We start from the raw sequence: 24,912 nt of genomic DNA, 5'->3' as shown, positions 1-24,912 counted from the left end.
GAGGTGAGATGAGAAATATTCCCAAGCCTTTCTAGCACCTTCTGAACTCTCAATGGCTGGTTCAACCCAGGTATTCTGGTCTAAACTCTCCAAGCTGACTGATTCAATCTAGTTTCTCTTGATTTCTGGCTGAATTTTTCTGTTTGGCCTCCAACTAATTGTGGCAATATGTTTTAATCTTCTTGCTCCTTCTCATTCTCTGGATCATTCTGTTTTCTTCTTTGTCTAGCTTGTCCTCTCTGTAACATGTCTCTGTCAAACTGTCCCTGTAAGAAGAAACTTTCAGTAAAAACTCTAGGTAAAAACAAAACAAAACAACAACAACAACAAAACACTCTCCTATCTCTCTTTGCACTGCTTTTAAGTAGCTCCCCTTTCCTTCCATCTTCTTGTGAGAGATGGGCATATCCTATCTCTGACTCATTCTGTCTGTCCCCCATGAGACACCACTTTCAAACAAGCCTGACCCCTCCCATAGGCTACCCGACCTTCTTTATTTGGGATTAAAGGTGTACACTAAGTATCCCAGGCATATTACACGGAAATCCAGAGAGTCTGCATTTCAGCCAGAGATCACATAGACCTAGAAGGTCTGAGGAGGTGATGCCTTGCCAGAGCAGCCATGTGGTTGGACTAAAAATCCTGTACAAATTTAGCATGAGCAGATTTCTCCACTGGTGTGCCCTAAACAGTGCAATAGAATAGGTGCTTACGTAACATTTCTGTTGTATTATATTGCACAGTTAATCTAAAAATATTTCAAAGATAATAGAGAATATGTGTAGGTTGTTTGCAAGTACTATGTCATTTTTTACAATGATCTTGACATGCGGGAGAGTGTCTGTCGGGTCCTGGAAGCAGTAGATCACAGATAACTCATGACTGCATTGGCATGCATATACACATATTCTTAAACATCATTTATTCATAGTGAAACTTACAATAACCTATCTTCTTGTTCGCGAAACGTACAATATATAGTCAATATGTATAGTCACTTTATTGTACAATATCACACTAGAATTTATCATTCCTCTCTGACACGTAGTTTCTTATTAATCAATAAACCCATATCTATACTTCTGATCCCATCTACCTACACTTCCCGTATTCTAGTAACCACTATACTACTGTTGGGATAATCTCGTACACACCACGTAAAGATTGTTTTTGTATTGTTGGAATGCTGATTTCTGTGCTAGCAGAGAGATGAAAACAGGCCCTTTGATACTGTTACTATCATGAAACATCATCAGTCTCCATCTTCTCCATCACCTTCAGATTGGTTTAATAAAGAGCTGAAATGCCCCAAATACCCACATTTGTAAAAGAAACTTTGATAAAACTTAAACCATATATAGATCGCCACACAGTAATAGTGGGAGACTTCAACACCCCACTCTCAGCAAAGGACAGGTCAACAAAATAAAAATTAAACAAAGAAGCAATGTCTCTAACAGAAGTGATGAATCAAATGGACCTAACAGACATTTACAGAACCTTATACCCAAATAAAAAAGAATTTGCCTTCTTCTCAGCACCTCATGGAACCTTCTCCAAAATAGACCATATGGTTGGTCACAAAGCAAACCTCAACAGATACAAGAAGATTGAAATAATCCCTTGTATCCTATCTGATCACCATGGAATAAAGCTGGACCTCAACAACAACAGAAATAGCAAAAAGCCTACACACACATGGAAACAAAACAACTTGCTACTAAGTGACAGCTGGGTAAGGGAAGAAAGAAAGAAATTAAAGTCTTCCTAGAATTCAAGGAAAACGAAGGAACAACATACCCAAACTTGTGGGACACAAAGAAAGCAGCGTTAAGAGGAAAGTTCATAGCACTAAGTGCCTTCAAGAAGGGCTGGAGAGATGGCTCAGCCATTAAAGGCTAGGCTCACAACCATAAATATAAGAAGAAATTCGAGACAGCTCATTCAAGCAACTTAATGGTTCACCTAAAAACTCTAGAAAAAGAAGAAGCAGACACACCAAAAAGAAGTAGACGGCTGGAAATAATAAAACTCAGGGCTGAAATCAATCAATTAGAAACAAAGAAAACAATTCAAAGAATCAATAAAACAAAGAGCTGGTTTTTGAGAAAATCAACAAGATAGACAAACCCTTAACCAAGCTAACTAAAAGGCAGAGAGACACCATCCAAATCAACAAAATCAGAGATGAAAAGGGGATATAACTACAGACACTAAGGAAATCCAAACAATCATTAGGACATACTTCAAAAGTCTATATGCCATAAAATTTGAAAATCTAAATGAAATGGACAATTTTTTTTGATAGATTCCACTTACCAAAACTGAATCAGGACCAGGTAAATCAATTAAATAGTCCTATATCCCCCAAGGAAATAGAAGCAGTCATCAAAATCTCCCATCCAAAAAAAGCACAGGACCAGATGGTTTCAGCACAGAATTCTACCAGACCTTCAAAGAAGAACTAACTCCAATTCTCTTCAAACTATTCCACAAAATAGAAACAGAAGGAACATTACCGAACTCATTCTATGAAGGCACAGTCACCTTGGTACCTAAACCTCACAAAGACCCAACAAAGAAAGAGAATTTCAGGCCAATCTCTCTTATGAACATTGATACAAAAATATTCAACAAAATACTTGTAAACCGAATACAAGAACACATCAAAGATATCATCCACCATGACCAAGTAGGCTTCATCCCAGGTATGCTGGGGTGTTTCAATATATGGAATTCCATCAATGTGATCTACCCTATTAACAAACTGAAAGAAAAAAAAAAAAAAACTACATGATAATCTCCTTAGAGGCTGAAAAAGCATTTGACAAAATCCAACATCCATTACTGTTTAAAGTATTGGAGAGATCAGGGATACAAAGCACATATCTAAACATAGTAAAAGCAATATACAGCAAGCCTATAGCCAACATCAAACTCAATGAAGAGAAACTTAAAGCAATCCCACTGAAACCAGAGACAAGGCAAGGCTGCCCACCCTCTCCATATCTCTTCAACATAGTTCTGGAAGTCCTTGCTAGAACAATAAAACAGTTGAAGGAGTTCAAGGGGATACAAATTGGAAAGGAAGAAATCAAGTTATCACTATTTGCAGATGATATGATGGTATACCTGAGTGACCCCAAAAATTCTACCAGGGAACTCCTACAGCTGATAAACACCTTCAGCAAAGTGGCTGTATACATAATTAACTAAAAGTATCAGTAGCCCTCCTGTATACAAAAGACAAAAGGACTGAGGAAGAAATTAGGGAAACAACACCCTTCATAATAGCCACAAAGGACGTAAAATACCTTGGTGTAACCCTAACCAAGCAAGTCAAAGACTTCTTTTTTTTTTTAATTTTTCATCAATTACACTTTATTCATTCTGCATCCCCCCATAAGTCCCTCCCTCCTCCCCTCCCAATCCCACCCTCCCTCCTCCCTCTGCTTGCATGCCACGCTCCAAGTCCACTAATAGGGGAGGTTCTCCTCTCCTTTCTGATCTTAGTCTGTCAGTTCACATCAAAAGTGGCTGCATTGTCCTCTACTATGGCCTGGTAAGGCTGCTCCCCCCCAGAGGGTGGTGATCAAAGAGCAGGCCAATCAGATTATGTCAGAGGCAGTCCCTCTTCACATTACTATGTAACCCAATTGGACTCTGAACTGCCCTGGGCTACATCTGTGCAGGGGTTCTGGGTTATCTCCATGAATAGACCTTGGTTGGAGTATGAGTCTCTGGGAAGTTCCCTGTGTTCACATTTTCTTGTTCTGTTGCTCTCCTTGTGGAGACCCAGGGATACAAGGCACATATCTAAACATAGTAAAGGCGATATACAGCAAGCCTATAGCCAACATCAAACTCAATGGAGAGAAACTTAAAGCAATCCCACTGAAATCAGGGACAAGACAAGGCTGCCCACTCTCTCCATATCTCTTCAACATAGTGCTGGAAGTCCTTGCTAGAGCAATAAGACAGTTGAAGGAGATCCAGGGGATACAAATTGGAAAGGAAGAAGTCAAATTATCACTATTTGCAGATGATATGATAGTATACGTGAGTGACCCCAAAAACTCTACCAGGGAACTCCTACAGCTGATAAACAACTTCAGCAAAGTGGCCGGATACAAAATTAACTCAAAAAAGTCAAAGACTTATATGAAAGGCATTTCAAGTCTCTGAAGAAAGAATTAGAAGTTATCAGAAGATGGAAAGATCTTCCATGCTCATGGTTTAGCTGGATTAACATAGTAAAAATGGCCATCTTACGAAAAGCAATCTACAGATTCAATGCAATTCCCATCAAATTACCAACACAATTCTTTACAGACCTGGAAAGAAAAATTCTCAACTTCATATGGAATAACAAGAAACCCAGAATTGCTAAAAAAATTCTCTACAGTAAAAGACCTTCAGGAGGTATCTCCATCCCTGATTTCAAGCTGTACTATAGAGCAACAATACTAAAAACTGCATGGTACTGACATAGAAACAGACTGGTGGATCAATGGAATTGAATAGAAGACCCTCACATAAATCCACACATTTATGGACACCTGATTTTTAACAAAGATGCCAAATCCATTCAATGGAAAATGATAGCATCTTCAACAAATGGTGCTGGTCTAACTGGAAGTCTGCATGTAGAAAAATGCAAATAGATCCATACTCATCACCCTGCACAAAACTAAAGTCCAAGTGGATCAAAGACCTCAACATAAAACCAGATGCATTAAATCAGTTAGAAGAAAAAGTGGGGAAGACCCTAGAACTCATTGGTACAGGAGACAACTTCCTGAACAGAACACCAACAGCACAGGCTCTAAGAGCAACAATCAATAAATGGGACCTCATGAAACTGAAAAGTTTCTGTAAAGCAAAGTACATTGTCATCAAAACAAAATGATTGCCTAAAGTTTGGGAAAGGATCTTCACTAGTCCTTTATCTGATAGAGGGCTAATATCCTGTATATATAAAGAACTAAAGAAGTTAAACAGCAAAAAATCAAGTTATCTAATTAAAAAATGGGGTACAGAGCTAAACAAAATTCTCTGCAGAGGAATATCAAATGGCAGGGAAACACTTAAAGAAATGCTCAAGTTCATTAGCCATCAGGGAAATGCAAATCAAAAAGACCCTGAGATTTCACCTTACAACATCAGAATGGCTAGGATCAAAAACTCAAGAGACAACACATGCTGGAGAGGTTGTGGAGAAAGGGGAACCCTCCTCCACTGCTGGTGGGAATGTAAACTTGTACAACCACTTTGGAAATCAATCTGACGCTTTCTCAGACAACTAGAAATAGCACTTCCTCAAGATCCAGCTATACCACTCCTAGGTATATATCCAAAAGATTTCAATTACACAATAAGGACATTTGCTGAACCATGTTTGTAGCAGTCTTATTTGTAATAGCCAGAAGGTGGAAACAGCCCAGATGCCCCTCACTGGATGAATGGATGCACAAATTATGGTATATCTACACAATGGAATATTACTCAGCAAGAAAAAAACAAGGAAATCATAAAATTTGCAGGTAAATGGTGGGATCTGGAAAAGAACATCCTGAGTGAGCTATCCCAGAAGCAGAAAGATGCACATGGTATATACTCACTCTATAGACATATAATATAAGATAAACCTACTAAAATCTGTACACCTAAAGAAACTAATCAAGAGGGAGAACTATTGCTAAAATGCTCAATTCCTATCCAGAAAGGCAAAAAGGATGGACATCAGAAGAAGGAGAAAAGAGGGAACAAATCAGGAGCCTGACACAGAGGACCTCTGAAAAGCTCCGCCCTGCAGACTATCAATGTAGATGCTGAGACTTATGGGTAACCTTTGGGCAGAGTGCAGGGAGTCTTAGGAAAGAAGTGGGAAACAGTAAGATCTGGAGAGGACAGGAACTCCACAAGGAGAGCAACAGCACCAAAAAATCTGAGCACAGGGGTATCTCCTGAGACTGCTATTCTAACCAAGGGCTATGCATAGAGATAACCTAAGACCCCTGCACAGATATAGCCCATGGCAGTTCAGTATCCAAGTGGGTTCCATTGTAATAGGAACAGGGACTGTCTCTGACATGAACTGATTGGCCTGCTCTTTAATTACCTCCCTCTGAGGGGGAAGTAGCATTACCAGGCCACAGAAGAAGACATTAAGCCACTCCTGATAAGACCTATTGTCTAGGATCAGAAGGAAGATAAAGAAGTCCTCCCCTATCAGTGGACTTGGGGAGGGGTATGCATACAGAGGGTGGAGGAAGGGAGGGATTGGGAAGGGAGGAGGAAGAGAACCACGGGGGGGGGATACAAAGTGAATAAAGTATAATTAATAAAGAAAAAAATAATCTTTACTAACCCTTTTTCTGACAGAGGGCTAATATCCACTATATATAAAGAACTAAAAAGGTGAAAAGCAACAAACCAAGTAACCCAATTAAAAAATGGGGAACAGAGCTAAACAGATTTCTCAATAGAGGAATACTGAATGACAGAGAAACACTTAAAGAAATGCTCAACCTGATTAGCCATCAGGGAAATGCAAATCCAAACAACCTTGAGATTTCACCTCACACCCATCAGAATGGACAAGATCAAAAACTCAAGTGACAACACATGCTGGGGAGGTTGTGGAGCTAGAGGGACTGACCTCCAATGTTGGTGGGGATGTAAACTTGTACAACCACTCTGGAAATCAATCCTGGCACTTTCTCAGACAGATAAAAATAGCACTTCCTCAAGATCCAGCCATACCACTCTTAAGCATATATCCAAAAGAGTCTCAAGTACACAAAAAGGTCATTTGCTCAACCATGTTTGTAGCAGCTTTGTTTGCAATAGCCAGAAGCTGGAAACAACCCAGATGCCCCTCAACTGAAGAATGGATGCAGAAACTGTGGTACATCTACACAGTGGAATATTACTCATCAATGAAAAATAAGGAAATCATGAAATTTACAGGTAAATGGTGGGAACTGGGAAGGATTATCCTGAGTGAGCTGTCCCAGAAGCAGAAAAACACACATGGTATATACTCATTCATATAGACATATAATATAGGATAAACCTACTACAATCTGTACATCTAAAGAAACTAATCAAGAGGGAGGGCCCTGACTAAAATGCCCAATCCTTATTCTAAAAGGAAAAGAGGATGGACATCAGAAGAAGGAAAAACAACAGGAAATAAGTTAGGAAGGTGCCACAGAGGGCCTCTTAAAAGTTCTGTCCTGCAGACTATCAAAGCAGATGCTGAGAATTATGGCCAACTGTTGGGCAGAATGCATGGAATCTTATGAAATAAGCGGGAAATTGTATGATCTGGAGAGGACAGGAACTCCACAAGGAGAGCAACAGAACCAGGAAATTTGAACACAGGCATCTTTCCAGAGACTCATACTCTAACCAAGTACCATGCATGGAGATAACCTAGAACCCCTGCACAGATGTAGCCCATGACAGTTCATTGTCTAAGTGGGTTCTATAGTAATGGGAAGAGGGACTGCTTCTAACATAATCTGATTGGCCTGCTCTTTGATCACCTCCCCCTGAGGGGGGAGCAGCCTTACCAGGCCACAGAAGATGATAATGCAGCCACTCCTGATGAGAACTGATAGACTAAGATCAGAAGGAAGGAGAGGAGGACCTCCCCTATCAGTGGACTTGGGGAGGGGCATGCAGGAAGAAAGGAGAGAAAGGTGAGATTAGGAAAGGGGAGGGAGGGGTTTATTGGGGGATACAAAGTGAATAAAGTGTAATTAATAAAAAAAGAGCTGGATGGCCTATACCAAAGCAGTAGAGGGTAGATGGAACATCAGCATAGGTAGGAATTCTGGGAAAGAATCAGATGCAGGGAATTTGCCAGCCAGATGCAGAGGGAGAAGCAGGTGTTGGGGGATTGAATGTATAAGAGAGAAGTAATGAGCCACATGGCAGAATGTGGATTAGTATAATTGGATTAATTTAAATTATAAGAGTTCATTGGGAACAAGCCTAAGCTAAGGCCTAGCTTCCATAATAAAAGTTCTCTGTGTCATTATTTGGGTGGCTGGAGTGTCAAGACAGTCCAGCGATAATTGGAACCCAATGGTAATATTCTACTTTAACTTCTATGAGGTCAACTAGTTTAAGTTCCACATGTTTAGATCATCCAGTTCTTGCTATTCTGTGTCTTCTTAACTGCACTTAATGAGCTCTATCCAAATTACTGCAAATGACTAGATTTTACTCTTCTAATCTGCACAGCCCAAGTTCTTTGTGGACTGATCTATCTTCTAGGATCATCATGTGCAATTAAATTGATTCTTCTCTATTTCATTTATTTCTGATATGTTTTATTTTCTCTTTTGTGTTTTCTGTCAACTTCACACAAATGTAGACATATCTGGAAAGAGGAAATTCTCTTTCTTTCTTCCTTCCTTCCTTCCTTCCTTCCTTCCTTCCTTCCTTTCTTTCGTTCTTTCTTTCTTTCTTTCTTTCTTTCTTTCTTTCTTTCTTTCTTTCAATTTATTCACTTTGTATCCCAGCTGCAGGCCCCTTTCACATCTCCTCCCAATCCCAACCTCCCTCCCTCTTCTCCCCTTATGCTATTTCCTTATGGCCCTGATAAGGGAGGACCTCCTCCCCTTCTTTCTGACCCTAGCCTATTAGGTCTCATCAGGGCTGGCTGAATCATCTTTCTCTGTGGCAGGCTTGTACCTCCCTCAAAAGGTTGGTGATCAAAGAGCCAACCATTGAGTTCATGTCAGAGACAGTTCTTGTACTCCTTGCTAGGGAACCCACCTGAAAACTGAGCAGCCTATGGGCTTCCTTTGAACAGGGTGTCTAGGTCCTCTCCATGCATGGTCCTTGGTTGGAGTATCATTCTCTGTGGAACCCCTTAGGCCCAGATTTTTTTTTTTTTTTTGGCTCTGTTGGTCTCCTTGTGGAGCTGCTGCCCCCTCCATGTCCTTCTATCTCCCTCTTCTTCCATAAGGTTTTTGGCACTCTGCCCAACATTTGGCTATGAATATCATTATCTCCTTCAATACCCTGGTGGGTAGAGTCTTTCAGAAGTCCTCTGTAGAAGGCGTCTGTCCTGTTCCTTGTCTTCTTCTAGTTCTGGTGTCTATCCTGTTTGCCCTTCTGAGTGAGGATTAAGAAAGCCTGGATACCTCAACTGATAAAGCTTCAGACCCTGAATTTGAAAGTGCAGGGTTCAATTGCCTGCTACAAAAACAGAGGAAATCTTAACTGAGAAAAATGCCTCTGTAGGATTAGCCTATAAGCAAGTCTGTAGCTCAATTTTCTAATTAATGATTGATGAGGGACAGCCTAGTTCTTGTAGGCATTCCTACCCCTGGTCGGGTGGTCCTGAGCTGTATAAAATAAATGAAGTGAGAAAGCCAGTAAGTAAGAAGCATTTCTTCATGGTTTCTGCTTCAGTTCCTGCCTCCAGGTTGCTGCATTAAATTTCTGCCCTTACCTACCTCAGTTATGGAGTATGCCTTGAGATTTGTACAATGAAATAACCCCCTTCATCCCTCCTCCAACTTGCTTTTGTTCATGGTCTTTTAATCAGAGCAATAGAAACCATAACTAAGACATCCTTGTTCTGATTTGGTGTTTACTTTTGAAACTTCAAGGCTTTTTGTTGTTGTTGTTTGTTTAAGAGATCCCTTCCCATTATGAGTCTCATAAAATAATGAAGACATCCTTGTAGTTTTCCCTTCTGGGGAGTGGATATAGATACCTTTATACCACAGAGAAATAATATGCTTTTTATTAAAAATTAGGGAAAAATTCTTTTTATCCTGGCAATTCATTCATGTGTCTAATAATCTGCATAAGATCGATTTGTCACAGTCATTTCAAAGAAAATAAAACAACTTTTAAAAGCTATGTGGTGCGAGTCCAAGACAGCAGCAACCAGCACACAGCATATCTGAGGAGCACAGGATCTGAAACTGCAAAACTGGTGAGTGGAGGGGCAGCTGAAGCCAGAACATCGACATTGAGGCTTCCTGGGTGAGAAGGGACAACCTATGAGCTGGGACAGTTAAGATCCAGGTCACCTGTGGATTTCTGCAGCCTCTGGGAGTGGCTAATAGTCAACCCCCCTCCATTTCCCCTTGCCCCAAGCACCGGCCTCCCTGCTCTGTGACTGAGCCAGCAGAGGAGGAAGCAGTACAGGTCTCCCAGGTCTGGAGCTGTGGCAGGGTGGCAGCTAACCCAATCAGGAGCCTCCTTGCTCAGTGACTGAGTCGGCAGAAGCAGCTGACCCAAGTACGGATCTCCCTGCCCTGCAGACAAACAGTGGACACCACTGAGCTGACAGATCTCCTACACTCTCATTTGCCCCTGTGGGCCCAAATCTGAGAGTAGAGAACAAGGGGAAGCCCTGTGATTTCCAATTAAGCCTGCGAGCTAGTGAGCGCACCTTCAAGTGAGTGTGTACAGAGCCCTGGGTCCAGGTTACCTCTATGCTAGAAGCCAAACATCAGATCCCTACCACCCACACCCCTACTGTGGTCAACGTAGATATCTTTCAGACAGCGTCCTCAACACTGAAGTCCCTGTTTGGTGGTATCCAGGCAAACAATTCCTGGGATACAAAAGGAATAAAGTGTAATTAATAAAAGTTAAATAAAAAATTAAAAAAAAAGAGGAAACAAATCTCTCAAAGAAATATAAACAAATACAGCCAAACAAGTAGAGGCACATGTAGAAGCAGAAGTAGAGGCATATAGAGAGGAAACAAACAAACAAACAATCAAACAAACAAAAACAGAGGCATAAATAGGGGTATATAGTGAGAAAATGAACAAAAAAGTAGACACCATCATGGAAGGACAGGAACGCACATTCAAACAGATGAAGGAAATGGTGCAAGGCATAAAAACAGAATTAGAATCAACAAGTGAACACAAACAGAGAAAGCACTGGAGCTGGAGAACTTAGAGAAAAGATAAGGAAACACAAAGGTAAGCATCACCAACAGAATAAAAGAGATGGAAGAGAGAATCTCAGGCACTGAAGATATAATTGCATAAATTTATAAATTTTTCAAAGAAAAAGTAACATCAGGAAAGTTCAAAACACAAAACATCCAAGAAATCAAGGGCACCATGAAAAGACAAAATCTAAGAATAATAGTAATAGATAAAAAAAAAAAGAAGATTCCAGGCTCCAAGGTCTAGAAAATATTTTCAAGAAAATCATAGAAAAAACTTTCCCAACTTAAAAAAATGGATGTCCATAAACTACAGAACATCAAAGAAACTAGACCAGAAAAGAAACTCTTCACACCACATAATAGTCAAAAATCTAAATCTACAGAACAAAGAAAAAATATTAAAAGCAGCAAGCGAAAAAGGCCAAGTAACATAAAGGTAGACCTATTAGAATCACACCAGATTTCTCAACAGAAACAATGAAAGGCAGAAGGGCCTGGGCAGATGTCATGCAGACTCTTAAGAGAACACAGATGCCAACCCAAACTACTATAGCCAGCAAATTTTCAATTAACATAGATGGAGAAAACAAAATATTCCATGACAAAAATAAACTTAAACTATATCTACAAAGCAACAGAAGATACTAGAAGGAAAACTCCAGTCTAACGAAATCAACTACACCAAAGAAAACACAGGATATAGATAAACTTGCAACACAAAATTAAAAGAAAACACACTATGACCTCCAATTCTACAATAAAAGGAACTAACATTCATTGGTCACTATTATCTAGGAACATCAACAGACCCAACTCTCCAATGAAAAGACACAGACTAATAGAATGGTTGTGGAAACAGGATCCAACATTCTGCTGCATCCAAAATAACAATAATGATAAGCACTCCTCAGAGCAACAATAAAGTTAAACACTAACAAAGATAACAACAAAGATAAACACTACCTTAGAGCAAAGGGCTGGGAAAATGTTTTTCAAACAAACAGAACCAGAAAACAAGCTGGGTAGCTATCTTAATATCTAATAAAATAGAATTTCAACCAAAATTAATCAGAAAAGATAAGGAGGGACACTTCATTCACATCAAAGGAAAAAAAATCCATCAGGGAGACATCACAATCCTGAACATCTATGCCTCAAATACAAGAGCACCTGCATTTGTACATGAAACATTATTAAAGCTTAAATCACAAATTGATCCCAATACCTTATAGGAGCAAACTTCAACACTCCTCTCTGACCAAAGGACAGATCATCTAGACAGACACTAATAATGGCACTTCCAGAGGTCCTAAATCAAATGGACCTAATAGAAGTCTATAGAACTTTTCACCCAAACTCCAAAGAGTATTCATTATTTTCAGCATCTCCTGATACCTTCTCAAAAATTACCATATAGTTGGACTCAAAGCATGCCTCAACAGATACAAGAAGACCAAAATAACACTTGTATCCTATCATACAACCATGGCCTAAAACTAGACTTCAACAACAACAGAAATAACAAAAAGCCTATATACACATGGCAACTAAATGACTCTACTGAATGACAGCTTGGTCAGGTAAGAAATGAAAAAAGAAATAGAGATTTCCTAAATTCAATGAAAATGAAGATACAACAACATATCCAAACTTATGGAACACGATGAAAGCAGTGCAAAGAGGAAAGTTTGTAGCGCTAAGTGCCTCCAGAAAGAAATTTGAGACATCTCAAACAAGCAACTAAATGGCTTATGTAAAAGCTCAAAAAAAAAGAAGAAGAAGCAGACACACCTAAGAGGAGAAGAGGAGTAGATGATTGGAAATAATCAAGCTCAGAGCTGAAATCAATGAATTAGAAACAAAGAAAACAACTCAAAAATAAATGAGAGCAAAGGCTGTTTCTTTGAGAAAATCAATAAGATAGCCAAACCCTTAGCCAAACTAACCAAAAAGCGGAGAGGAATTATCTAAATTGGAAAAATCAGAAAGAAAAAGGGGGGCATAGCGGAAGATACTGAGAAAATCCAAACCATCATTAGGTCTTACTACAAGAGCTGCTATACCACAAAACCTGAAAATCTCAATGAAATGAACATTTTTTTTGATAGATTCCATCGACCAAAATTAAATCAAGATCAGGTAAACAGATTATATAGTCTATTATCCCCCAAGGAAATAGAAGCAGTCATCAAAATTCTCCCTTCCAAAAAAAGCCCAGGGACAGCTGGTTTCAGCACAGAATTGTACCAGACCTTCAAAGAAGTGCTAACTCCAATTGTCTGAAAACTATTCCACAAAATAGAAACAGAAGGAACATTACCAAACTCATTCTATGAAGCCACAGTCACCTTGAAACCTAACCCACACAAAGACTCCCCCCCAAAAAAAGAGAACTTCAAACATATCTCTCTTATGAACATTGATGCAAAAATGCTCAATAAAATACTTGCAAACTGATCCAAGAGCACATAAAGGATATCATCCACCATGTCCAAGTAGGCTTCTTCCCAGGCATGTAGGTTGGTTCAATATATGGAAATCAAACAATGTAATCCACCATATAAACAAACTGAAGGAGAAAACGACAAGATCATCTCCTTAGATGCTAAAAAAGCTTTTGATAAAATCCAACACCATTCATGTTTAAAGTCTTGGGGAAATCAGGGATACAAGGTACATACCTAAACATAGTAAAGACAACATACAGCAAGCATATAGCTAACATCAAACTCAATGGAGAGAAATTTAAATCAATTCCACTGAAATCAGGTACAAGACAAGGCTGCCCACTCTTGCCATATCTTGTCAACATAGTACTTGAAGTCCTTGCAAGAGCAATAAGACAACTAAAGGAGAACAATGAGGTATAAAACTGGAAGGAAGAAGTCAAAATTCACTGTTTGCAAATGATATAAGAGTATACATGCGTGACCCCAAAAATTCAACCAGAGTACTCTTTCAGCTGATAAAAAGTTTCAGGAAAGTGTGTGGATACAAAATTAACTCAAAAAATCAGTAGCTCTCCTGCAAACAAAAGAAAAAAGGGCTTAAAAAAATTAGGGAAACAACACCCTTCACAATCGCTACTAATAACATAAAGTACCCTGCTGTGACTCTAACCAAGCAAGTGAAAGAAGTGTTTGAAAAAAACTTCAAGTCTCTGAAGAAAAAAATTGAAGAAGATATCAAAAGATGGAAAGATCTCCCATACTCATGGATCAGTAGGATTAACATACAGAAAACGGCCATCCTGCCAAAAGCAATCTACAGATTCATTGCAATTTCCACCAAAATACCAACATAATTGTGTACAGAACTTGAAAGAATAATTCCCAATTCTGTATGGAAAATCCACAAAAAAAAAGCAAATTTCCTAAAACAATCCTGCAGAACAGCCTATCATCTGGAGGTATCTTCATCCCTGATCTCAAGTTGTATGACAGAGCAATATTAATAAAAACTGCATGGTGCTGGCATAGAAACAGAATGGTGGATCAATGAAATCAAACAGATGACCCAGAAATAAACCCACATGCCTATAGATGCTTGATTTTTTTATAAAAACACAAAAACCATACAAGGAAAAAAGGACAGCATCTTCAACAAATCCATTCAATAAATGGATGTCTACATGTGGAAAAATGCAAATAGATTCATATTTATCACACAGCAAGAAAGTAAAGTCCAAGTGGATCAAAGACTTAAACATAAAATCAGACACACTAAACCTGTTAGAAGAAAAAGTTGAGAAGAGCCTTGAACTCATTGGCACAGGAGACAACTTCCTGAACAGAACAACAAGAGCACAGGCTCTAAGATCAACAATCAATAAATGGGACCTCATGAAACTGAAAAGTTTCTGTAAAACAAAGGACACCTCCCCCTGAGGGGAGAACAGCCTTACCAGGCCACAGAAGATAATAATGCATTGCAGCCATTCCAGATGTGATCTGATAGACTAAGATCAGAAGGAAGGAGAGGAGGACCTCCCCTATCAGTGGACTAGGGGAGGGGCATGTGTGAAGAAGGGGGAGGGAGGATGGGACCAGGAGGGGAGAAGGGAGGGCCTTATGGGGGGATACAAAGTGAATAAACTATAATTAATAAAAATAAATAAATTAAAAAAACAGATACACTAAATCAGAAGAAAAAGTGGGTAAGACTTTGGAACTCATTGGCACAGGAGACAACTTCCTGAACAGAATTGATAAATGGGACCTCATGAAGCTGAAAACTTCTGTAAAGGAAAGGACGCTGCCATTAAAAAAAAAAAAAATAGAGGGCTGATATCCAGAATATATAAAGAGCTAAAGAAATTAAAAAGTAGTAAATCAAGCAATCTGATTAAAAAATGGGGTACAGAGCTAAACAGAGAATTTGCAGTAGAGGAATACAGAATGGCAGAGAAACACTTAAAGAAATGCTCAATGTCCTTAGCCATCAGAGAGCTGCAAATCAAAACGACCCTGAGATTTTACCTTATGCCCATCAAAATGGCCACGATCCAAAACTCGAGTGACAACACATGCTGGAGAGGTTGTGGAGAAAGGGAAACCCTCTTCCACTGCTGGTGGAAATGTAAACCTGTACAACCACTTTGGAAATCAATCTGGCACTTTCTCAGACAATTAGGAATAGTGCTTCCTCAAGACCCAACTGTACCACTCCTAGGCATATATCCAAAAGTTGCTCAAGTATACAACAAGGACATTTGCTCAACCATGTTTGTAGCAGTTTTATTTGTAATAGCCAGAACCTGGAAACAACCCAGATGTCCCTCATTTGAGGAATGGATACAGAAATTGTGGTACATTTACACAATGGAATACTACTCAGCAATTAAAAATGAGGAAATCATGAAATTTGCAGGCAAATGGTGGAACCTAGAAACGATCATCCTGTGTGAGCTATCCCAAAAGCAGAAAGACACACATAGTATATACTCAATTATATAGACCTATAAGATAGGATAAACATACTGAAATCTATATGCCTAAAGAAGATAAACAAGAAAGAGGACCCAGGGTACAATGATCAATCCTCACTTAGAAAGACAAATGGGATGGACATCGGATGCAGGAGCAAACAAGTAACAGGACAGGAGCCTACCACAAAGGGCCTCTGAAAGACTCTGCCTAGCAGTGTATCAAAGCAGATATTAAGACACATAACCAAACCTTCGGCAGAATGCACGTAATCAAAAAAAAAAAAAAAAAAAAAAAAAAAAAAAAAAAAAAAAGAAAGGGGGGTGTGGAGGGAGTTAAAATGACCTGGAGAGGACTAGAGTTCCACAAGGACCAAATATATCTCAGCACAGGGATCTTTTATGAGACTGTTTCTCCAAACAAGGACCATGTATGGATGCAATCTAGAGCCTTTGCTCAGATGTAGCCCTTGGTAGCTCAGAATCAAAGTGGGTACCCTAATAAGGGGAACAGGGACTGTTTCTGACATAAACTCAATGGCAAGATCTTTGACCCTCCCCCCGTCCCCAGGGAGGAGCAGTCCTGCTAGGCCACAGAGGAGGACTTTGCAGCCAGTCCTGAAGACACCTGATAAACAACTATCAGATGGAAGGGGAGGAGGTTCTCTCCTATTAGTTGACTTGGAAAGGGCCAGGGAGGAGATGAGGACGGGAGGGTGAGATTGGGAGGGAGAGAGGGAGTGGGATACAGCAGTGATACAAAGTTAACAAACTGTAACTAATATTAAAAAATAAAAATTATATTAAATAAAATAAAGAATTGCTCAACATCATTAGTCATCAGAGAAATGCAAATCAAAATGACTCTGAGATTTCACCTGACACCCATCAGAATGGCTAAGATCAAAATCTCATGTGACAACACATGCTGGAGAGAATGTGGAGAAAGAGGAAACCTACTCTATTGCTGGTGGGAATGTAAACTTGTACAACCACTTTGGAAATCAATCTGGTACTGTCTCAGACAAATAGGAATAATGCTACCTCAAGACCCAGCTATACCACTTCTAGGCATATATCCAAATATGCTCAAGCATACAACAAGGACATTTGCTCAACCACGTTTGTAGCAGCTTTATTCATAATAGCCAGAACCTGGAAACAACCCAGATGTCCCTCATTTGAGGAATGGATACAGAAATTGTGGTACATTTACACAATGGAATACTACTCAGCAATAAAAAAAAAAAAAAAAAAAAACAAATAAATAATGAAATTTGTAGGCAAATGGTGGGATCTAGAAAAGATCATCCTGAGTGAGGCAGAAATATACACATGGTGTATGTTCACTTATAAGTAGATATTAGACACATAATAGAGGATAATCATACTAAAATCTATATACCTAATGAAGCTAAGCAAGAAGGAGTACCCTGGGTAAGATGTTCAATCTTTATTCAGAAAGGAGCATGAAATGGACATTGGAAGAGGGAAAACAGGGAACAGGACAGGAGCCCATCACAGAGTGTTTCTGTAAAACTCCACCCAGCCAGGTATAAAGGCAGATACTGAGACTCAACTCATAGCCAAACTTTGGGCAGAGTGCAGGGAATCTTATGAAAGAAAGGAGAGATAGAAAGACCTGGAGGGAACAGGAGCTCCACAAGGGGAGCAACCGAACCAAAAAATGTGGTCACAGAGGTCTTTTCTGAAACTGATACTCCAAACACAGGCCATGCATGGAGATAACTTAGAACCCCTGCATAGAAGTAGCCCAAGGCAGCTCAGTATCCAAGAGGGTTCCCCAATAATAGGACCAGGGACCATCTCTGACATGAACTCATGGGCTGGCTCTTTGATCACCTCTACCTGAGGGAGGAACAGCCTTACCATTCCACAGAGGAAGACAAAGAAGCCAGTCCTGATGAGACCTGGTAGACTAGGGTCAGATGGAAGGGGAGGAGGACCTCCCCTATCATTGGACTGGGGGAGGGGCATTGGAGAAGAAGAGGGAGGGAGGGTGGGATTGGGAGGGGATGGGGGATGGGGATACAGCTCAGATACAAAGTGAGTAAACTGCAACTAACAAATAAATAAATCTTTAAAAAGAAAAAAAAAAAACAAATAAAATTTGGAATAAAAAAGGAGAGATGTAGTAGCATTTGCATTTGTTCAAATTTTCCCCTTACCATTGCATTTGATATGGACTTTGCTAAGACAAATGCTAGCAGGCATGATGCAGTTTTTCCACATTATAACAAAGGACTTATCCCATGATGCTTATCAGATCACTCAGACAAGGTAGAATGTCAGTCTCCTTCAATACCAAGTTATTCTTTCTCACCTACTTCTCTTTGGAATAAAGTCACAGTGAATATACCACACTTGAAAAGTGCAGAATTGCATGTCACTTTCCAATTAAAGATCTTCCACATGGAATATTTGTCTATCTCTGCCCATTCAGTCATTGAAACATTTATTTAAATCAACTTGATCTGATGATATTCATAATGAGTAATAAACCCATTCTATCTCTTTGCTTCTCAACTACTGTGAATTTTCCCAAATGGTGCTTCTTTTTGGGTTTGTTTTGATTAATTAATTAGGTTCTATATATTTTTAGCTTTATAAGATGCTCTGAGTTGAACTTAACTAGGCATTTAGTCCTAGAATCAGTGAGTTCTCCACAAAGCCCAGTTAATCAATTTGTAGATTCTGAGTATAGGTGAGGGGTATTTTTTTTTCTTCTTCTTCTTAGTTTTTACAAATTATTCACTTTGTATCCCAGTTGTAGTTCCCTTCCTCATCTTCTCCTGGTCCCATCTTCCCTCTCTCCTCTCCAATATCCTTCTCCTCTAGTCCACTGATAGGGGAGGTCCTCCTCCCTTACTTTCTGATCCTAGCCTATCAGGTCCCATCAGGTCTGCCTGGCTCTACTTTTTCTGTGGACTGGCTAGGTCACCTAGTCAGTGATCAAGGAACAGTTATTTAGCTATTTTGTTCTCCTTGTGGGGCTCATGTCCCTTCTGTGTCCTTCAATATCCCCCGTCTTCCATAAGACTCCCTGAGCTCTATCCAAAGTTTGGTTGTGAGTCTCTGCATCTGCTTTTATCCCCTGCTGTATGGAGTCTTTTAGAGGACATCTATGATAAACTCCCATCCTGTTCCCTATCTTCTACCATGTCTATCCTGTTTTTCTTTGTGAAGGAGATTTAAGCATCCTCCTTAAGGCCCTCCTTGTCATTTAGCTTCTTTAGATCTGTAGATTGTAGTATGATTATCCTATGTTATATGGTTAATATCCACTTATAAGAAAGTATATATCATGCATGTCTTTCTTCTGGTTACCTCACTCAGGATGATCTTTTTTAGTTTCCACCATTTGCCTGAAAATTTCATGATTTCTTTGTTTCTAACAGGTGAGTAGTATTCCATTGTGTGAAGATACCACAATTTCTGTATCTATTCTTTGGTTGAAGGACATCTAAGTAGTCTCCAGATTCTGGTTATTACAAATAAAGCTGCTATGAAAATAGCTGAGTAAATGTCCTTGTTGTGTGGTTGAGCATCTTTCAGATATATGGCCAGAAAGAATTACAGCCAATAACATTAATAATAGATTAAGCTTCATTGTAAGAACACTTTGCGAATCACACAATAGGCCATTCTTCAAGATAATAAGGCAGGCTGAAGTTTTAAATTAATATATGTATGATTAGATGTCTCTTCAGCACATGATGAAATCTAATTCATGTAAGAAAACTATTCAATGAAACCTTGTCATGATTTGCTGGTTTAGATAATATTTTTCTCTATAATACCAGTTTTTTTCAAGTATTATTAGTATGACCTTATTACTATTTTTCTACTTATGAGTGGAATCTGATTTATGAATAAAAATAGAACTGTAAATTTTAGTAATTTTAGTTTGTTAATTCAACACTTGAAATGAATAATTTTATGCTTTAAATTAATTACTTTTGAAAGGATCCAGGAATTGAATTGCAAAGTAATAAAATCCAACTTTTATCATCCACCAGAACTTTAGAATCAGTAAAATATTTGTTTTCATCATGAAAACAATCTTAAATTTTCTACAGATGAAACACTCTCAGATCATCATCATTGTGTATATTTCTGTACACCTAAATATTTCAGTGATCTTAGCATTTAATGAATATGAGTTGACAAAAATTTGCTTAACTGAAGATATGTGTTTTTAGTTTTTATTTTTAAAACAATTATTTGTGGGGAAATATTTGGGAATACTCTTAGACGTTTAGGAGATTTTATTTTAAATTCTAATTTCTTATGGCCATCCCGGAGATTGTTTAAATGCACTTCGAATTCAATTCATTAAGAAAACTATGTTCTGTTGGTACTGAGTCTCAAGTACTGATGTGATGCTCAGGCTGGAGGACCTGGACGCCACCTGTGTGGTATCACAGTTCCTCTCTGGGCTCCTTGCTGCCTTGATTTCTAGAGTTAGACTGTACTTCTCATTTCAAGGTCAAGACTCCAAGAAGTTCAGATGCACACATGGGGCTGTGTCTTACTTAGGAGAATGAATGCACCAGTATCAAGGTATGAAGGAGTTGGATGTTTTCAGTCTAGGCATATAGGATGATGCAAATACAGAATGCATGTGTAGTATATACTTAATACAAAATCATTAAAATGTCTTTAAGTATCAGAATACAAAGAAATATCTACTTTTCCTCCAACCCTTTGACATATAAACTTTATCAGACCGAGGAAGTGATCATGGGTAATAAGGAAGAAAGACATTGTAGTAAGGGTCTTTGGGAAGAAACTGGGTATGTGCATACACATGTGTCTGTGTATTGTGTGATATACTGTTTCTGAAAATATGAGACACACACATGTTAACTTATCCGAGAAAAGCAGCCCATGACAGACTAAATTAATTATTCCAGCAATGTCAAATTTGGTGAACCAATCAGTTTTTAATTAGGCTTATTAATAAGAGGATGGATGATTACACAAAAGCAGCCATATTACCAGAAAGTTTACCCTAGCATGGGTGATGACTTCCAAAACGGCAGCCATTGAGCTCTCCATGCAGCCTATTGGCAGCTCCACTGTATGAAAAACTTTTTCCCAGTTTGGCTGGTGAGAGTCTCCTTCCCTAACAACGGTTTACTCAAATTCACACTGCTGTTTAGAGGCCCTCAATAACCTGTGACGTGTTTTTTTTTTTTTTTGTCCCCACCCCCACCTTTATATTCGACCTTTGTTGAGCTTTTCTTTATCTCCTGAGGCTCATGAGCCTTTCTTTTCTCCTGGAGCAAATATTGCAGTTCCTAGGAAATGTTGCAATTTGGAAAAACATACCACACAACACTATATACATATGTATAGATATATGAGCATTCACAGAGAATATGCACTCTTACAAATGTTTTAGAAAATTAAAAGGTGAAAAGAAGCATGCTGTATGTTTTCTCATATTTTGAACCTTATTTGAGAGCCAGCTGATAGGAAACCGAGGAGTGATTTATCGCTCTTTGAATATATTCTTGTATTAATTAAACTGATAAACTTTAAGTCATATCTATCCTTTAAAATTATATCAAAGCTTTTCTAAAAACCTCACTATTATTTTTAAATTCACATCTTTCAAGGCTTTAGATATTTTGGACATCCTTTCTATAGATATCCATTACAGAACAAATACAGTATTTCACTGAGCTGAGTCTTTAAAAGGCAATAAACTGACTAATATGTTACAAAGCACAGGGATTACTCCATGAAAAATAATGTAGGTTCAAATGACAAACTGCTTGTGTCTGCATAATGTCATAATGTTTTATGAACTGGCATGCTAAAATTCAATCTAAAATACATTGACTTATAGTATCAAAATTCCATGAAAACAACACATTATCTAAAGTTCTATTCTCAAGTGTCTGGGGAGACAGGCTGATCTTAGGTGTGCTTTCTCATGGCAGAGTTACTATTACACTAGAAAATGCTTCAGAGCTCTACTTTGCCAAACCTAGAATACAAATCACAAGGTGACCTTTAATATCTCCCAGGTACTGTTACATAAATTCTCAAAGCTTGAACAAAAGCCCACTAGTCCACAGGCCACCTGGCAACAAAGCTCCAGCAAAGAGAAGACAGTGGAAACCCAACACATGTGTTTCCACATTACATCAGTATGTCAAGCTTCTTGCAAAGCTTGCTACCCCACATTCTCATTGCAATATGCCATCCTATTCAGATTTCCATGTGGCTTCACCTTTCTGAGTCGTTGTCTCTGAAGCAACTCAGTCTCCTCAAGCTGTAGATGGGCCTGAAATTGCTTACCTGACTCACAAGCAAATGTCTTTGATGTTTCGTCATGAAAGATAATTGCCACTGCATGCTTCTTTGTCTCTCGAGGCAGCCTGGTTATATTTTTGATGTTGTGCAGTTCAGTTACCTTGAAAGAGAAAAATATTTTTTCTTTTTACTTTTCAAATTCTGGGGATAGGCCCCCAGAGCCTGTAAAGGCTAAGAGAACATTCTACCACTGAACTATATCTTGAACAAGAAAAGAATTTTTATTTTAATGTATAGTATATGTGTTACATTACAGTGCTTTAAACAAAAAGGGCAATTATCACTGCCATATGCCCCTAAGCACTTCCCAATGGGTCATTGTACTAATTTTGAAATAACTCTATCCACAAACAGTAAAAAAGAAAACAATGTATTCTATTAGGCTTTCAGTTTTGATTAGAGCTCATATTGATCGCTATATTTGAAATAGTCTAACGATAATTCAGAATAGTTTCATGGAAGCTGTGCTGTCATTAATTCTGCATCCACAGAAAGCAATAACAATTTGATACAAAGAGAGTTCTCATTAAATATCTGTTGAATATTGATGAGGTTTAGCAACAAGTCTCTCCCGAACACTCTCAGATCATACAAGTTCCAGACAAGATGAAGCAACACAGCATCTGACTCCTGTCTATAGGCTAAATAGAAAATTTAACATTCCAGGCCTCCAGTGTGTGAAAGAATAGTTTTGGAACTTGTGTATCAATCATTTTCAAAAGCACGAACCCAAAAGAAATACATCTAATGATTGTTAGCTCTCTGATACCAAGAGCACTAAAGGATCTTGGGAATAAAATTACCCTAAGGAGGGATATTGATGCATGCTGAACTTTTCTTCATGATATGATCTTTTGTTTATTTATCAATGAATTTTGTTACTTGACAGTTTTGCACATGTGCACAGTATATTCTATTTACTATTCCACCTCTATTATACATTTTAATAGCCACACTACTAATGAGGAAATGAGCCTTTCCATGGCCTAGAATCTTCAACCTGGTTTATACAACTTTGATGAATTCCCAATGAGCTCAGGGCCATCACTGTAAGAAAGTAAAGAAACTTGATGATCAGAAAATGTCTTAGTTAGGTTTCTATTCCTGCAATAGACCAAAAAGCAAGTTGTTGAGGAAAGGGTTATATTTGGCTTACTTCTACATTGCTGTTCATCAGGGAAGGTAATCAGGACAGGAACCCAAAGAGGGCAGGATCTTAGAGGCAGGACCTGATGCAGAGGCAAAGGAGGGATGCTGCTTACTGGCTTGCTTCCTATAGTCTGCTTAGCCTGCTTTCTTCTAGAACTCAGGACTATCAGCCCAGGGATGGTACCACTCACCGTGGGCTGTGCCCTCCCCCATTGCTCACTAATTGAGAAAATGCCTTACAGCTGGATCTCATGGGGGCATTTCCTCAACTGGAGCTCCTTCCTCTCTGATTGTGGTAAGCTGACACATGAAACCAGCCATTACAATAACTATCCAGTGCTACACAACCTAGTAAGCAGGTGAAACAAAACTGGTTCTAATGTACAGATAGATATTTCACTTCTGTACTTATTGGTCTTTTGAGTGGGATCAATGTAAGGTAACTTCTTTGATAAAAATCTTCTCTTTTGACTTACTTGTATAACTAACAATGCTTTCATTTTATCATACATGCGTCAATTTTTTGACGAATAATTTAAAAATCCCATTATGTTAAGAACTTAAACTCCATTAAACTCAATAGAGTTTAGAATTATCAAACTTGGAACTATTAAAATAAATCATACTCTGCTTTAAGTACAATACACAGGATTATTTCATAATTTCTTCCTTATATTTGAAAATAACACTGCTAATATTGATCAGGATTCCATAATATAGGCACAGTTAAAATAATCAGTTCCTGACCAAAGTCTTTACTTATATAAAATGGCATATGCAAAATAAAATTATGTAGTTATCATTTTAAGAGGCTATGCTCTACTTTTCACCTATCCTTTGATGATTTTTAGTGGCTTCAAAATGTAATACCACAGAGAAGTCATGGTCTGCTCATACAACATTGTTCATGTCTGCTTTTCTCTTGTGGTAATCTTAAGATTAACATGAAACATTAAAATTGTATTAATAGTTATTTTAGATATAATAAAATTGTCATTAGTATAAGCATTTATTTGTGTGTGTGCATACACATTCCATCATCTACTTATAAATCTTCTTCCTATCTATCACCTACATGAAAGTAATTTCCCTTCCAAGCAAGAACTGCACACCAATATTTTATTACTTTTGAGGAGTAACACTCTTTGGAGAAAGAGGAAAATTCCCTTTTGGAACAGTGACTAACATATTATATTTCAAGCACACCAAAGCATGTTCTCAAATATGTAGTATAGCTCTTTAATTTTTAAATGATTGGATAATTGACTGAAATTGTGTTTAAAACAAATTTTCTTCTAAGAAAATAAATTGAAGTTATATTTGTAAAGAGATATTATTTCCAAACATTATTAGCTCCACCTAAACAAATAATATTGTCCAACTGAGTCTAAAAAGAATGAATAAGTGTTTCTTAAGAATTAATGTAATTTTTTTTTATTTTTTTTTATCAGTTACATTTTATTAACTCTGTATCCCAGCCGTGTCCCGATCCCTCAATCCCTCCCAGTCCCTCCCTCCCTCCCTCCCTCATCTCCACCGTGCCCCT

At 38.4% G+C, this 24,912-nt stretch overlaps 1 protein-coding gene across 2 annotated transcripts in view; it reads right to left on the bottom strand.

Annotated features, from left to right (window-relative positions):
- The window catches only part of Dok6 (docking protein 6), a 528,294-nt gene that overhangs the window by 262,294 nt on the left and 241,088 nt on the right, over positions 1 to 24,912 (bottom strand). For both annotated transcript variants that reach the window (XM_060376955.1, XM_060376954.1), the window contains exon 3: positions 22,203 to 22,317. In XM_060376955.1, coding sequence (XP_060232938.1) covers positions 22,203 to 22,317 — 115 coding nt within the window. The remainder of the gene's footprint in view (positions 1 to 22,202; positions 22,318 to 24,912) is intronic.

Source organism: Meriones unguiculatus, chromosome 2 (genome assembly GCF_030254825.1).
Source record: "Meriones unguiculatus strain TT.TT164.6M chromosome 2, Bangor_MerUng_6.1, whole genome shotgun sequence".
Lineage (NCBI taxonomy): Eukaryota > Metazoa > Chordata > Mammalia > Rodentia > Muridae > Meriones > Meriones unguiculatus.
The sequence above is the reverse complement of the archived record's forward strand: the minus strand, read 5'-3'. Positions and strand labels throughout refer to the sequence as shown.